Source organism: Silene latifolia, chromosome Y, assembly GCF_048544455.1.
Source record: "Silene latifolia isolate original U9 population chromosome Y, ASM4854445v1, whole genome shotgun sequence".
NCBI classification, from domain to species: Eukaryota; Viridiplantae; Streptophyta; class Magnoliopsida; order Caryophyllales; family Caryophyllaceae; genus Silene; species Silene latifolia.
This window is the reverse complement of record NC_133538.1, coordinates 404,653,209-404,669,715: the sequence shown is the minus strand read 5'-3', so window position 1 is coordinate 404,669,715 and position 16,507 is coordinate 404,653,209. Positions and strand designations below refer to the sequence as shown.

The 16,507-nt window shown below is 36.3% G+C and overlaps 2 protein-coding genes across 5 annotated transcripts; both read right to left on the bottom strand.

The window, feature by feature from the left end:
- Positions 1 to 631: 631 nt before the first annotated feature.
- Positions 632 to 11,718, bottom strand: LOC141632936 (uncharacterized). Of its 4 annotated transcripts, XM_074445434.1 has the most exons (12): positions 11,566 to 11,718; positions 4,540 to 4,602; positions 4,404 to 4,448; positions 4,246 to 4,295; positions 3,880 to 3,940; positions 3,746 to 3,805; positions 3,538 to 3,669; positions 3,073 to 3,308; positions 2,773 to 2,988; positions 1,642 to 1,755; positions 1,153 to 1,561; positions 632 to 834 (listed from the first exon to the last, which is right to left on the bottom strand). In XM_074445434.1, exons 1-12 carry the CDS (start codon positions 11,705 to 11,707, stop codon positions 830 to 832), a joined length of 1,533 nt encoding a protein of 510 aa, XP_074301535.1. In that variant the 5' UTR covers positions 11,708 to 11,718; the 3' UTR covers positions 632 to 829. The 4 variants fall into 4 exon arrangements, with proteins under 4 accessions (XP_074301535.1, XP_074301536.1, XP_074301538.1 ...); XM_074445435.1 differs by lacking the exon at positions 3,880 to 3,940 and having other exon boundaries at positions 4,245 to 4,295; XM_074445437.1 differs by lacking the exon at positions 2,773 to 2,988.
- Positions 11,719 to 12,275: 557 nt separating this feature from the next.
- Positions 12,276 to 15,868, bottom strand: LOC141634289 (uncharacterized). The gene is made up of 6 exons (XM_074446513.1): positions 13,673 to 15,868; positions 13,510 to 13,592; positions 13,147 to 13,201; positions 12,958 to 13,064; positions 12,679 to 12,779; positions 12,276 to 12,635 (listed from the first exon to the last, which is right to left on the bottom strand). Exons 1-6 carry the CDS (start codon positions 15,205 to 15,207, stop codon positions 12,276 to 12,278), a joined length of 2,241 nt encoding a protein of 746 aa, XP_074302614.1. The 5' UTR covers positions 15,208 to 15,868.
- Positions 15,869 to 16,507: the final 639 nt, after the last annotated feature.

Here is a 16,507-nt window from a genome sequence, read left to right as displayed (position 1 = left end):
GGCGGTAATTCTTATCAGAAGCCAGCTACGAACACCAACAACAACCAGGGGTCGGGTGCTAAGCCGACTACCCACTACAACAATTGACCACTTGCGCCACGTTTAAATCCGTGACGCAAGTGTCAAATTCCCGTGGCTAAAGCTGTTTGCCACGGAAAATCTTTCGTGGCCCAAGTGGCCGTGGCTATCAAATAGCCATGGGAAAAATTAATATGTGGCTAATGTTTTTCTTTTTTGCCACGGATTTTTACGTGGCTAAATTTCGTGGCAAGCTATTATTCCCGTGGCAAACACCTTTTTAGCCACAACATATAAATTCGTGGCAAACAAATATTCCCGTGGCTAACAAGTGAAACTACTGTGACAATAAAAAAAAGTCTCGTGGCTAAATGTTGTTAAGAGATGTAGCTTTTCCGTGGCAAAATATTTATTTCCGTGGCTAAATGTTGTTAAAGATGTCGTTTTTCCGTGGCAGAATATTTGTTTGCGTGGCTAAATGTTGTTAAGCGATGTAGCTATTCCGTGACTGAATATTTATATCACATGGCTAAACAATTTTTAATTACAAATAAAGGCGTGGCAAATACATTATGAAACTACTTGTCACAAATAACAAATGAGAGGAATACGTGCAAAACAATATGTTTATATTACCAAAGTATTTAGTAAAACATAAAAAATATGTCTTTAATCAAACCAAAATTTACATCTCAAATTATTAAAAAAATTATTCTTTCTTGTAAATAACTTAAAAATGTAGCTTGAAATAATCTAATATAGGTGCCTGCTTCATGTGGATGCAACGCGTCAGCTTTGTGAGAGTAAAATGTTAACCTGCAAAAAAAAACTCGTAAACTTAAAAAAAATTACAAATACGAATTTCTACGTCGCTCTTTCTAAACAAATTGTCATTTAAGATTAAGCTTAAGACGAGTCCAATATACTCATATAGAATAAATAAGACACAAGTAAATTTCATAGAAAAACGCAAAACCTAAAATTTGTCCTACTAAACCATATTGAATTATATCTGACCCTATTTTCGTTTTAGTACTAAGACGGAGGAGGCTACTTTTTCTATCCTTTCCACCTATTTATGATCTATGAGATTATTTATTATATTTACCTAAAAACTGTAAAGTTTGTACAAACCTTGGCGAGACGATCCTATACCATGTGCTTTCGACAATTGAGCAAACTTCTCCTCCCAAATTTTGTTATTAGCTGCAATTTTTTCATCGACTTCATTTCTTGTTGCTTCAGCTTCTTTTTTGGCTGCTTCAGCATTTTTCCGAGCTTCTTCGGCATTTTTGTTAGCAGCCTCTAACTCTTTTTTAGCTTCTTCCAAGGTATCCGTCGTGGTTCTCTTAACTAACATAACTTCATTAGCAAGATCTAACCGTGAAGGTTTTACTCCAAAATATTGGGTGATACTTCTACCGCGTCCATAACAACGCAAATATCCATGACTGTCTTTTCCAAGAACTTCTGCAATAATTTCATCATCTGTCTTTTGATTAAGTCCTTCATCTCTTTCTTTCTTTAGCCTTTTTACTTCATCCTGCAATGATGAAAAAAATTTAGCTAGTGAATTTATTTTTTGTAAACATTATAAAATAACGCGATACTAAGTTTCCTTACTATTGCATGCATGTTACAAGCGAAATTAGTAGAATTGACAGGTTTATCTGATGTCCTTTGACGAGTTTCCAACAACATATCTACTCTTGAACATTTTCCTCCATTTTTCTTCTTCTACAATTACAACACAATAATATCAGTAATTGTATAAGGATAAATATCTATCTATAAATATAATTAAAAAGCATGACAGCCAAGTCCACGTGACAACATATCTAATGCATACTATACTCAAAGGAGGCTTCACCTTATTTCTTGCGTATCCATTAAAAAAATCGACACCATTATTTCAACAGTTAAACTACATTTTCTTATTCTCCTCCATTTCAAAACCTTTCGGTATCTATTCTATTTCCCCTCAATTGATGGCATCGGTTATAGTTGTCATTCAATTGAGAGAAAACAGAAAGTCACCTCCCTTATAAATTTGCCCTATTAAGTGAAGTATAAAATTAGTGTTACCAGACCTTGGAGGATGAATAACACACAAAGCTGAAAAAATTTGGTCATGAATTCAATGTCAGTGTGATGATTATGCTAACAATTTCTTTCAGTTGGTTCTCACTTGCAGAGTGTGTACTGACTTTGTCTGACGATGGCGGAGCGCTTGCGAGCGGAACTTTTAAGGCTTTAAGCTGATGAAGCATCACATGACAAACCATATGGCAGCTTAAAAGAATACATCCATCTATTTATAACATGCTATATATTGATCAGTATTAATGTCAAGGTATAATTTTGCAGTTTTGCGGTAATTCGGTAAACTTAGTTCACAACTCTTAACTCGAGTCTTAGTATAGTTTGAATAACCAAATCAAATACGCCCTCCTACTTTGCACTAATATATTTGGATAAAAAAAGGAAACCAGCACAAATCCCGTGAATTTTCACAGGTTTTAAAACTAGTTGTATATAAAATGTAAAAACACTTACAATATCCTCTTTAACCCGTGCGTGACTTTTAGAACCAGTTTAATGAGGCATTTTCTGAAAAGACCTATTTCGTTTAGCTTTTTCACTCTTTTCCTGTTTAGAGACATTAATTAATGTAGTTCTTGTAAAGACAATCAATAAGAAATATGTAAAATGAGATAATTATCAATTTAAAAGCACCAAAATATGTTGTATTACCTGAAATTTTGGTGTGCGCCAAAGTTCAACCAAATATTTCCAATCCGCGTTAAGCATTTCTTTAGGCTTATTTTTCAACTGATCATCCTTTGTAGTGAAGTTTGGCTCAATAATATATTTGCGCCTCAATTTATGCCTACTATCTCTAAACAACTCCCTAGCATGTTTCATTATCCCTTCTTTTCTTAAATATGGGTTGTCAAAATCACATTTCTCCTAAATGTACAAAAACACACAGTACGAAAAAAAAAATTAATAACTTATATATATGTGTATATATATATATACAAATCATATTACCATAATGCATCTCCACAGGTGATCCAGTGTCTCAGATGTGTAGTCTTCCCACTCAGAGACTTGTACTGGACAAACACTCCGATTCCTAACTTGTTCCCCAATAAAATATGAAAATGTTCTGCTATAATCACCAACGGCAATACCATCTTCATTAAACTCTATAAAAACCTTTTCCCCGGGAGCTAATTCAGTAAGCTTTTTACAATAAACAGGGCCTCTTGTTTTCTTCACCTTACCTAAACAACATGATTATTTTTGTTTTAAAGTTTTGTATGATATGATAATATACAAGGCAATATTAGCATGTCAGTAAGAAGTATAAATATCATAAGATTTTTTAATTCAATATACCATTTGCGTATAAATATCATATTAGCATGTCTTTGTCTCCATATTAGCAAGAAGTATAAATATCATATTAGCATGTCAGCAAGAAGAAAAATTACTTAAAAAAATTGAAAATACCTTGATAAATTAACTCGTTATCAACAATAATCATTTCTTTGTCTTCATTTGCGTAACATTCAGATTTATTACCAAGACCATCATCTCCAATTGACCCCTTTCCAGCAAGATTTTGTAAAGTATTTTCAATCTCTGATGAAATCAAATGAGAAGATTTAAAAAAAAAAATAAACAACTAATCCATTTGCGTAACGTTCAGATTCATTACCAAAACAATCATCTCCACTTGGCCTCTTTCCAGCAAGATTTTGTAAAGTATTTTCGATCTCTGTTGAAATCAAATGATAAGATTATAAAAAAAATAAGCAACTAATCCATTTGCGTAACGTTCAGATTCATTACCAAAACCATCATCTCCACTTGGCCTCTTTCCAGCAAGATTTTGTAAAGTATTTTCGATCTCCGTTGAAATCAAATGATAAGATTATAAAAAAAATAATAAGCAACAAAGTATTAGTTTTTAGTCCACAAAATAATCTTACAGCATAAAAGCATCAAATTTAAAACCTGTAGATATCAATTTTCAGCTCCAGAAATCGTGTGAGCGCATAAAAACTACACTACAATTTTCAGTCAAAAGAATCTTCTTATTCAAGGAAATGCATTCAATTCACAACTTGTAAAAATCACTTTTCAACCCAGAAAAATCGTGTATGTATTTCTAGCATAATATCACGGTACAAATACTTTTTGGTTAAAAATTCTACCTTCCACCTGGATCAGCTCTTCATCACCATTGTAAATGTGGCCATTATTCTCTACAGTTTAAAGATAGATTTGCATTAATACTAAAAATTATTTTAAAAAGCTAAATTTAATGCTTGACATAGTCTATAATTATTATCATATTAAAAATTTGTAAGTACCTCTTTCCATCGCCATAAAATGCTCAAATTCCTCATTGTTGATATCTATATTATGTAGAAAGAAAATATAAATATATGAATAACTGCAAATATATGTGGTACAAATGACAGTAGTGTATGATAACGTATTATATACCATCATTGTTATCAATGTCTTCACTGTCTTCACTAATACTAATTTGTTGTTGACTGCAAATGACTGTATCAAACAAAATAGAGTCACTCAAATGAAAAATATGTCAAAGGAGATGTTAACATATATCAAATCATTCTCTCGTGTTGAAGAGATGGACTCCTCAAATCTCAAAGGAGTTGGATAGTGTTTCTCGGGTGCCAGCTTGGGTTACCTTTCCTGAATTGGATCCAATTTTACGGTGAGAAAGCTTTGAGTAAAATTGCTAGTAAGATTGGAACTCCATTATATGCTAACCCAGTTACAACACATAAGGAGAGATTATCTTTTGCTCAGATTATGGTGAAAGTGGATGTATCTCGGGTTACCTGATGATGTTCTATTGTATACTCCTTTTGGGGAAGTTCTGCAAAGGGTAGTGTATGAGTGGTTACCATATTATTGTTCTCATTGTAAGAAGTTGGGACATGAAGTGGATAAGTGCAGATTATTAAAATCTAAGCCTGCTCAGGCACAAGTAAAGGAGGCGATTAAGGAGAACGCAGAGTGACAGTTGATCTTGTACCAGAGGTTGCTAAGGAGGCAGTTAAGGAGAAAGCCAGAGAGGTTGTACCCAATGAGGAGCTTGAATTACTCAGTGCAAATAATGAAGTGGCCCAGGTTTCTAATTCAGATAGCTCTCTGATTAGCACACAGATGACCAAAAGAGTGGTTCCCATTTTGAGTGTAGTGGTAGGGGATAGAGTGCAACTCCATTTTGAGGAACAGGATGTTAGTGAGCAGGCTGATCCACCTTCTTTACCTTCTCCATGAAGTTAGGGACTTGGAATATTAGAGGTATGAATAAAGTTGTTAAGCAATGTGAAGCTCCTGGTTGTCCCTTGATTCAGGTCTCTTTTGTCTATGGTCTTAATTCTTTGGATGGCAAAGTAGGTTGTGGTCTTTTATGCAAAGAATGTAAACCTACTTGTCCTTGGGTTTGCTGGGAGATTTCAACTGTGTCAGGAGCTTGGAGGAAAGAATCAGTAATAATCCACCTAATCTTCGGGCTATAGAGGAGTTTAATGATTCTGTTTCTTTGTGCAGGTTAGAGGAGCTCACTACACATGGTTGCCTCAACACTTGGACGAATAAGCAGGAGGAGGTGGATAGGAAGTGGATGAAGTTGGATAGATTGTTGGTCAATTCTGTTTGGCAAGTAGCTTCCCCCTCTCTTTTGTTGATGCCAGGTGGCTGGGATATCGATCATTCTCCATTGGCTGTGACCCCGCCTACTACCGAGACTCAAAGGCCTAAGCAGGTCGATACTTAAACTGTTGGGGTCAGGATACTAATTTTGCAGACATGGTTAGGGAGATATGGAGGGAAGATATTAGGGGATGTAACATGTACAAATTGGGATATAATCAGAAAAAAACAAAAACCTAGAGAGAGAAAGAGAATGAACGACTAGTGCCGCCATTGTTCGTGCGTATGGCTAGGAAAACTAGCCAACAACGTCAGCGTGACATGAACCTGAGAGGAAGGAGTATCATTGCAAAGAAGAAGGACGATGAAGAAGTAGTAGAAGAAATTGAAAACATGGAACAGAGTAACCCTAACGCTGCTTTAGAAGGACCAGATGTTGATGAGATAGGCAAATCCAAAAAGATACATGACATAGTAGGAATACCAGAATTGGTTGTGGAGACGGAAGAGGAGGGAGAAACTGGTGAGGAGATAGAGGAAAGTGATGAGGAGGAAGAATATGTGAAAGACAGTTTGGAACAGGGGATAGTAAACCTAGAAAACCCTGAACAAAATGGAGAAACAGAGACTGAGGAGATTGAAAATACTGAAGATGATAAGAAGGATGAGCAAGAGGAGATGTTACAGATCCAAATAGAGGACGTTGAAGAAGAGGTAGAGTACTGGAAGCAAGCAGTAGTGTGTTTTATCCTAGGTGCTAACCCGCCATGGGAGATTGTGGAAGGTTTCATAAGGAGAATTTGGACAAAGTTTAACATCGACAAAATATCATTCATGCCAAATGGGATATTCCTAGTTCGTTTCAAAACCTTGGAGATGAAAGATAGAGTTCTAAGTTCAGGGCATTACCTCTTTGATAATAAACCCATGATTGTCAAGCCATGGGAGAAGGACATGGAGATGAGTAAGGAAAATGTGAAAACTGTGCCTGCATGGATTAAAATTCATAAACTGCCTATCAAATTTTGGGGCAAAGGTCTTCCTAAGATTACTAATATGGTAGGCAAGTATGTGAAATGTGATGTGGCCACAGAGGAAAGAACAAGGTTAGGGTATGCTAGGGTTATGGTGGAGTTGCAGGTGGACCAACCATTGCCAAAGAATGTATCGTTTAAAGATGAGAATGGAGATGTGGTTAAGGTGGATATTGAGTATGAATGGAAACCCAGAATTTGTATGAAATGCAAGGGTATGGGCCATGAAATGGAGAATTGTAGGAAGGGGGAACCAAAGAAATCAAACCAGCAACTCATTAGGAAGGAATGGAGGCCAGTGCAGAAGGTGAATGCCCCTGCTAGGCTCCCGAGCCAGCAGATTCAGACACTACTCATGTGGAGGGGAGATCTGTTGTGGGGTTTCATACTCCTAGAAAGAGGTTTGTGAAGATGCATAGTAATGAGAGACCAAAGGAGGGGTACAAAGAATGAGAGTTTTGGAGCTTACTCTTATAAGGAGGTTGCTTTGCCTCCCTCCTAAGAAGATCAGTTCTGAAATGGGTAATGCTTCAAATACTATTTTATCGAATGGATAGGATAGGATTCTGGAACATAAGAGGAATGAATAGAGTAGGCAAACAAAGAGATATAAATAATTTTTTGCAAGCTAATAATATAGGTTTATTTGGTTTACTTGAAACAAAAATAAAGAATAAAGCCTTTCAAAAGGCTGCGAATAGTTTTTCTAATTGGTGCATCACTACAAATTCGGGATATCATTCTGGAGGACGCATTTGGATCATTTGGAAGCCAAGTTGCTTTAGGGTGAATGTGATAGAATACAATGCTCAATTTGTTCATATGAAAGTTGATTCTTTGGTGGATCGGAGGAGTTTTTGGTTAACTATGGTGTATGCCTTCAATGGACAACATGAGAGAGAGCCTCTGTGGGATAGCTTGAGGAAGATTTCGAACCTGGTTAATGGACCATGGGCAATTGCGAGAAGACTTCAATCGTGTTCGAATGCATCGAGAGAGAGTAGGGGTAATACTCCACCTGGTGAAATGGAACCTTTAGAAGATGTAATGCACATTGTGGGGTGGTGGATGTTTCTTTGAGGAGCCTTGTTTACCTGGAACAATAAAATGAAGCCCGAGGAGCGTATATATAGCGTAATTGATAGGTTCTTGGTCAATCAAGTCTGGTGTGACTCCTTTCCTGATATATATGCTCATTTTTTGCCTGAGGGTTTGATGGATCACACACCTTGCTTATTAAAGAGCACTAGTCACAGTCAGGGTAAAAGAAATTTCAAATATTACAACATGTGGGGTGGTTCAGAGAAGTTCATTCCTTTGGTGAGGGAGAATTGGGATGCTGGCTTCACGGGTACACCCATGTTTAGACTGGCAAAGAATTTGAAAGGTATGAAAGCTGTCCTTAAGGAGCTGAATAAAGAGTGTTTGTTGATATTGAAAATGCAGCTGCTATTCTACAGAAAAAGGTGGAGGGGTTGCAGGAAGGGATTAACAGGGATCCTACTAATGTGCAAAAGATCACTGAAGAATATGAAGCCTCTATTCAGCTGCAGGAGCTAGCTAAGGCCAGGGAAAGCTTCCTTGTTCAGAAATCTAACCATAATTGGATAAAGGATGGGGATGTAAATACCTCATACTTTCATGGTCTGCTGAAAAGGAGAAGGAATATGAACAAGGTTGCTATGATTGAGGACATGACAAGCAAGGTGTGTGAGACTCAGGAGCAAATTCAGAAGGCATTTATTGACTACTATCAACTTCTACTTGGATCAAGTAAAGAGACTAAGAAGATACATAGAAGAATCATTGCTCAAGGACCTGTGTGTACTGCTGACCACTGGCATATGCTAAGGAAACCTGTGACTGGGGAGGAGATTAAAGAAGCTCTCTTTAGTATTCCTGATATTAAATCACCAGGGCCAGATGGTTACACGAGTAAGTTTTTCAAAGATGCTTGGGGGGAGATAGGAGGGGATGTTATAAGAGCAGTCCAAGATTTTTTCCAAAGCAGGCAACTACTCAAGCAGTTTAACTCCACGAATGTTACACTAATTCCTAAGTGTGACAGGCCAAAAAGTGTGCTCCAATTCAGACCAATTGCCTGTTGTAATGTTGTTTACAAAGTCATCTCAAAGCTGATGTTGTTTACAAAGTCATCTCAAAGCTGCTTTGTTCCAGACTAGCTGAAGTGTTACCTCACATTGTAGGACAGAACCAGGGAGCTTTTATTCAGCAAAGAAGCATCCAAGAGAACATCTTAATCTGTCAAGATTTGATCAGGCTATATGAAAGGACTCATGCTTCACCAAGATGTATGTTTAAAATAGATTTGCAGAAAGCATATGATACTGTAGAGTGGTGCTTTGTTGAGAATCTTTTAGAGGAGCTCCAATTCCCATCTGATTTTAAAGCAATGATTCTTCAATGCATTACTACAACTACCTTCTCCCTCTCTTTAAATGGAGAAATGTTTGGCTACTTCCAGGGGAAGAGGGGCTTAAGACAGGGGGATCCTCTCTCCCCCTTGATTTTCACATTGTGTATGGAGTACCTGACTCGTTCCTTGCAATATGCTTCCTCAAAGCCTGATTTTCACTACCATCCTATGTGCAAGAAACAAAGACTCACTAGTCTTATGTTTGCTGATGATGTCATGCTCTTCAGTAAGGGGGATGCCACTTCTATGATGTTGTTGTTACAATCATTTTCTACATTTTCTAATGCTTCTGGACTGCAAGTTAGTGCCTCAAAATCTAATGCCTACTTCAGGTATGAGCAACTTAAATCTGAGATATTGCAGATATCAGGTTTCAGTGAAGGGAGCATCCCTTTTAAATATCTTGGTATGCCAATCCAGACTACAAGACTCAGGAAGCAAGATTGTGAGTGTCTTGTGGATAAAATATGTGCAAGGATACATGGGTATGGGGCAAGAAAGTTCTCTTATGCAGGTAGGTTAGTCATAGTAAAGAGTGTGCTTAATTCTTTACACTCTTACTGGGCATCTATGTTTGTTCTCACCAAAGGAATCATCAAAAGGATTGAAGCAGTTTGTAGGAATTTCCTCTGGGATAACTCAGCAGACTACAGGAGGGCTCCCCTAGTGGGATGGGACACAATTTGCAGACCTAAGGAGGAAGGTGATTTGGGGATCAAAGACCAGGAATTTTGGAACAAGGCAATGGTAGGAAGACTGGTGGACTGGGTTGCTACACAAAGAGACTCTATCTGGGTTAACTGGGTGTAAAGTAACTATCTTAAGGGTCAGGAGTGGATGGAATACAAGCCTAGTTTGAACTCAAGTTGGGTATGGAGGAGAATATGCAAGGTTAAGGAAGAAATGAGGAATGGTTATGTCAATGGAGAGTGGAGTGTTCAACCAGGAGGGTACTCTCCTGTGGTTGTTGCTATGACCGGTTCAGAGGTACAAGGCCAAGAATTCAGTGGGATAAGGCAGTTTGGAATGGATGGACAATCCCTAAACATCAATTTATGGGATGGATGGTTGCTCATAAGGCACCGAATACGAGAGAGGCTAGTCGGGGTTGGGGTGATCATTGAGGAGAAATGCTACCTGTGTGGCATAGCTGATGAAACAATTGAGCACTTGTTCTGTGAGTGCCCTTACAGTAGAAGAGTGGTGTTGGAGCTGAACAGGAACACTGCCTGGACATTCCCTATCAGGGATTTGGTTGAGTGGTGCGGTAGTAGAACAGCACGGGGCTTGAGGAAGGGAGTACAAAATGCCATAGTGATGAGCTTGATGTACAGGTATGGCAAACAGAGAAATAGAAGTAGGAATGAGATGATTTTGCTTAGGCCTGAAAGGGTGGCAGGTGCTATATTGGAGAATATGAGATCAAGAGTTCGAACCCGGGAAAGAACAGTGATGAATCTTGCAGAACGAGATTGGCTGACTAAAATGCGTCTTATAGAATGATATCTTTTGTATGATCACCATAATGTAATTATATTTTTCATATTAATATATTTCTCACATTTCACCAAAAAAAAAAAAAAAAACATGTACAAATTGGTCAGATCACCTTAAGATGCCAAGAGAGAATTTAAAAAGTCGCATCAGCAGGCTTATTTTAATGTGGTGATAGAGTTAAAGCTGTTAAAAATGAGTTGGCTCAATATCAGCTTCAGATTCAAAGGGACCCCTCGAACTCTGTACTCCTTCATTTAGAGGAAACTTTATCTCAGAATTATTGGAATTTAAAAAATCTTTGAATTGAGCATGGTCTATCAAAGAGCAAAAATTTTTGATGTAAAATGATGGATGCCAGTACTTCTTTTTTCTTTGCTAAGTCTGGTCTGCTAAAAGAAGTAGCTGTCATATCAGTAAGATTAGGAATATTGAAGGGACTGAATGTACTGGTTTTGAGGGGATTTACGAGGCTTTTCTGGACTATTACAAAGGTTTGCTTGGGACTGCTCCTGAGATACAAGCTATTGATGAGCAAATCATTTTAGAGGGGAACTGCTTGAGTAAGGATAAATGGGGAATGTTGTTGGCTGATGTCACTGAAGATTTACTCAGTTTTTCATGGCATATATCCTAATCTCCAATGGGCAAAGTCTCTGCTGGATCTTGTGATAATGCCTAGACATGCTCTAATTACTTGGTTGGCTGCTCAAAATGGTTTGCCTACAGTTGTTAGCGAGAGTTTCCTAGACGAGGTAGTCGATCTTATCATTCAAGTAGTTTCGTGGTTTTAGAGGGTTGCTTTGTAAGAAAATTTTTCTCTTTTATTAATGAGAAGCTGATTTTCTTCAAAACAAAAACATATATCAAATTTACCTTCTTTGACGACTTTCATAGCTGTAGAAACCGATCTTAGTTCATCATCCCTTATCACTTCCCTTTGTTGTCTGTTGTTCATTTTTAAAAGGTTGGCAAGCAATTGTGGTTGGATGTAGATACCTCTCTTACTTCCTTTCATTCCAGCTTGCTTTTTCTAGAAATAAATATAACAAATAAATTTATCGTGTTCAATATAATGGAATTTAACAATAGCGATTAAGGTATTGATAAGCCATATACTTAAGAATACACATTAAAGTACTAATACCTTTCTTCCAAAGATCAAGCTTTGTGTTTTTTTCGGACTCTTTTCCTAAAAGTTGATCATCCTCATCAACATTAAGTTCATAATCTTCATCTTCATCTAATATTGTTCTTTGCTTACCTTTCCTCTTTTCTCCATAGTAGAATCAACTAAGCTTGACAACGAAGCGCCAATGTTTTTGATATTCAATGATTCTAATTTTCTTTTGTTGGCTTGGATATTCAAGAGCCTTTGTTGTTCATACATATTTGACACAACCGTAGGCATATCCGCTTGTGATCTTTTCCTCTTTGTGACATTTTGCCGCTATCACAACAAAAAAATGTTAGATAATAAAAAAAACAGGAAACTTAAAAGAAACAAATGTTAAGTATTAGGGTTAATCAAACAAAGTTTTTAATGAAGCAAAGAGTACTTAAAATCCAATTAACATGAAAATATATCAATACGGTATCAAAATACTTATAAAAAGGACTATTATGCTATATATCGTATCTTCGCCACTCTCTTCATCACCATTCGAATCACTATAATCATCTACATCGTTAAAGTTATCATCGACGTCATCATATCTCGTCTCGGTGCCATTAGCCACTTTAGGTTGATTTTGATCATTTGAATCAACTATTATGTCTCCTATGTCATCTCTAAGATCTGATATATTATGGATATCATCCTTCCCTATTGAAGCTGAAAACTCATCGAGTGTAGATTCTGGATGACTTTGTTGCAATGCATCTCCATCATCATGAACACATTCGTTTCGGAACATCGTAATGATGTCGTGCATGAGTCTTGATGACTATGATCCAGTTTGGATCAATCCCATCTTTAACATAAAAAACTTGTTCAGCTTGAGACATCAGCACAAAAGGCTCATTTGTGTGCAATCTCTTTTTAGCATTGACACTAACAAAGCCAAATTTGTCAACCTTTACACCTCTACCTTGATTATGAACATCCCACCAATCACAACAAAATAAATTAACACGTTTTCCATCCAAATAAGACAAATAATCTCTGTTAGAATCCCAAAGTAGTCACATCCAGACCCCTTTACCATAATGCCACTATTCTGGTTTCTCCTTTTTTTTTCAACGTCCTTTGTATGAAACTTAGGAAACCATTTGCTAAGAAACCACCGTAACATTGAACTCCTTGAAAGGACTCAAGACAATATTTGTAGATCCGTAAGCACTTGGTCACCCCCGTCATTGGATAGACTTGACACCTAATTAGAAAAATGTTTGTTAACTAATATGCTTATTATTGGAAAATATGATAATAAGACTAAGTAATTGAAATAACTATACCTTATCACGAAACCATTCAAATAAATCTCCATCAAACACACCTTCGTTGTATTCACTAGAAAAAAAAAAGCATCATTATCAAAAAAAACATACATATATAATATTTCAAGTGTTTCATTAATTAAAAATATTTTCAGACCTTATATACGATTCGGCTTCCTCGCAATTTTTAAGAATGTAATCTAGAGCCTGCATTAACTCTATATCCGTAAGATGTCGTGTTTTAGCTTTACCTAAAGGGATGCCACGATGGTTTGAATATCGCTAAACCCTTATAACCATCAATTTCGATATCCGCATTTCTTTCAGTTTGGTTATATTTTGTCTCAATTTCACACAGGTACTTTGAACAAAAAAGCATACATTCTTCAATAATATATCCTTCTGCAATGGAACCTTCTGGTCTATTCTTATTGCGAACGTAACACTTCAACCTGCGCAGAAGCCTAAAAAATAATATTTAGAGAGTTAGTTTATTTTAAAGTGACGAAAAAAAATGTATTTAATAGTTATCAAAAGTTTATACCTTTCTAGTGGGTACATCCAACGATATTGCACAGGTCCCGCTATCTTTGCTTCCACGGCTAGGTGAACACACAAGTGCACCATAATATCGAAAAAAGAAGGTAGAAATATTTTCTCCATCTCGCACAATGTAAGAATGATGTGTTCTTGCATGTGATCTAACACTTCTAATTTCAATGTCTTTGAACATAGCTCCTTGAAAAATATGCTTAATTTAGAAACTACCTCATATACCTTAGGCTGAGATACTCCACGGATCGCAAATGGCAGTAGTTGTTCCAAAATTACATGACAATCATGAGATTTGAGTCCCCATATCATACGCTTGTCTAAATTTATACATTTGGAAAAGTTAGACGAGTATCCATCAGGAACCTTTATGCCTTCCAAAAATTTACAAACCTTTTCTTTTTGATCCATGGACAATGTATAAGGAGCTGGTGGCATATGCCATTTCCCATTTACAAGTTTAGGAGCTAAATGTTTTCTAATTTTCACAAGTTTCAAATCATGTCTAGCTTTTATGCTATCTTTAGTTTTTCCTGGGATGTCCAACAAAGTGCCTAGAATATTGTCACAAACATTTTTCTCGATGTGCATAACATCAAGGTTGTGACGTATCAACAAGCTACTCCAATAGGGTAATTGAAAGAAAATACTTTTCTTTTTCCAATTATCATCTCTCTTTGTATGACTAATAGTTTCCCCATACTTCATACCATCAAACTCATGAACCTCTGAAAGAATCTCATGCCCTGATAACTGTGATGGAGATGCTCTTGTCTCTTCCTTTCCATTAAAAGTTTTACTATATCGCCATGTATGATCAATAGGCAAAAAACAACGATGGTCCATGAAGCAAATTTTTGAGCAATTAGGCAAACGCATAGAGTTAGTGTCACTCATACAATAAGGACATGCCTTATAACCTTTAGTAGACCATCCAGATAAGTTAGCATATGCAGGAAAATCATTAATAGTCCACATAATAGTGGCTCGCATGTTAAAATACTCGCCCGTAACAACGTCAAAAGTTGTATATCCAACTTCCCATAATTGTTGTAATTCCTCAATTAAAGGTGCTAAATATACATCAATATTATTTCCAGGTGCACTTTTTCCAGGAATTAGTAAAGATAAAATAGAATAAGGTTGTTTCATACACATCCATGGCGGTAGATTATACACAACTATCACTACTGGCCAGATGCTATAATCACTTCTTAATCCGCCAAATGGATTAAACCCATCACTTGCTAAGCCTAACCTTACATTTCGTGACTCTTCTGCAAATGATGGATACAACTTATCAAAATGTTTCCATGCTTCACTATCAGCGAGATGTCTAAGGACTCCATCATCCTTTCTCCTTTCAAAATGCCATCTCATGTCAGCGGACGTTTTAGAAGACATGAATAACCTTTGTAGCCTAGGAATTATTGGAAAATAACGTAACACCTTTGGAGAACTCCTATCACGCTTTTTCTCACATATTCTACATTTTTCAAGATTAACGTGTTCTTTCCAAAAGAGCATACAGTCATTTCACATGCCTCTATTTTTATATAATTGAAGCCTAAATCAGTAATCATTTTTCTTGCTTCATAATATGAGGACGGAACATCAGCTCCTTTCGGCAACGTATTTTTAAACATTTTAAGAATACTAGAAAATGCCTTATTTGTCATCCCATCCATGCATTTTATTTGGAATAGTTTCAAAATAAAGGACAGTTTTGATAATTCTTCACAGCCTGGATACAAGGGAAGTTGTGCATCATTTATTAATTTATCTATAATCGCTTCATTGACATGCTTTTTATGAGGCTCTTCTTCATGACAATCATCATTTGTATATTCGCATTCCTTATCTAGTGCATCAACCAACATTATAGGATCATGAGACTCACGAATCATGGAGATTATATCATCATTATTTCCACCTAATTCAGTCCTAGGCCTTTTAAGAGAGGGTTTAGATTCGTCATGATAAACCCAACGAATATATCCACGAACAATACCATTTACCATTAAATCTTCAAATATATCATCTCTTTTCTTATGCCGCTTGTTGTTGCATGTATAACAAGCACAAGGGACGGTGACCTCCTCATTCTCATCATTGGTATCATGATTTGAAGATGCATTAGAAAACGCGAAATCAAGAAACTCTTTGACTCCATTTATATACAACTAAATCTGTTCTATTATTGCATTGCATCCATTCAACCCTTTTTTCCAGTATATCCGTAGTATCCATATCTAAAGGAGTTAAATAAGTAAAATTAAGAAAGAAAAAACACTACTCCCTTTGTCCAAATCATTTGTTTACCTTCAATAAAATACTCCTTACAGAGGACACAGTGATTGGGATGGAGAGAATAGATGTACACAAGTACACAATTTATAAAAATAAAAGTAAGAGATAAATAATTTTACTAAGTTTATTAGAAGTCATAAATATGTACTAAACAATTTAGTGAGTAATTTTTTGAAAAAACCAACCAAGAAAAAAAAGTAAGAGTAAAGCCTACATCAAAAGTTTTTTGTCTCTTTGTTTTAGTCATTTTTGAACAACCGACACCGCTAAGTTTCAATGCGGATGCAATTTAACAATGTCAAAATTATAAAATATTATGTAGGTCGTAGCTCATAGTATGAAATCGAGAATCTTACTACTAAAAAAATGTATCGGAGCCGAGGCGAACCTGCAATTTTAAATGTGGGGTAGCGAAAAGAGGGGAAGAAGGTTTGAACTTGGAACCTATTGTCTATAATAATCCGTTTTAACCACTAGATTAAGACATTTTTAATCAGGTAAGACATAATTTTGAGAA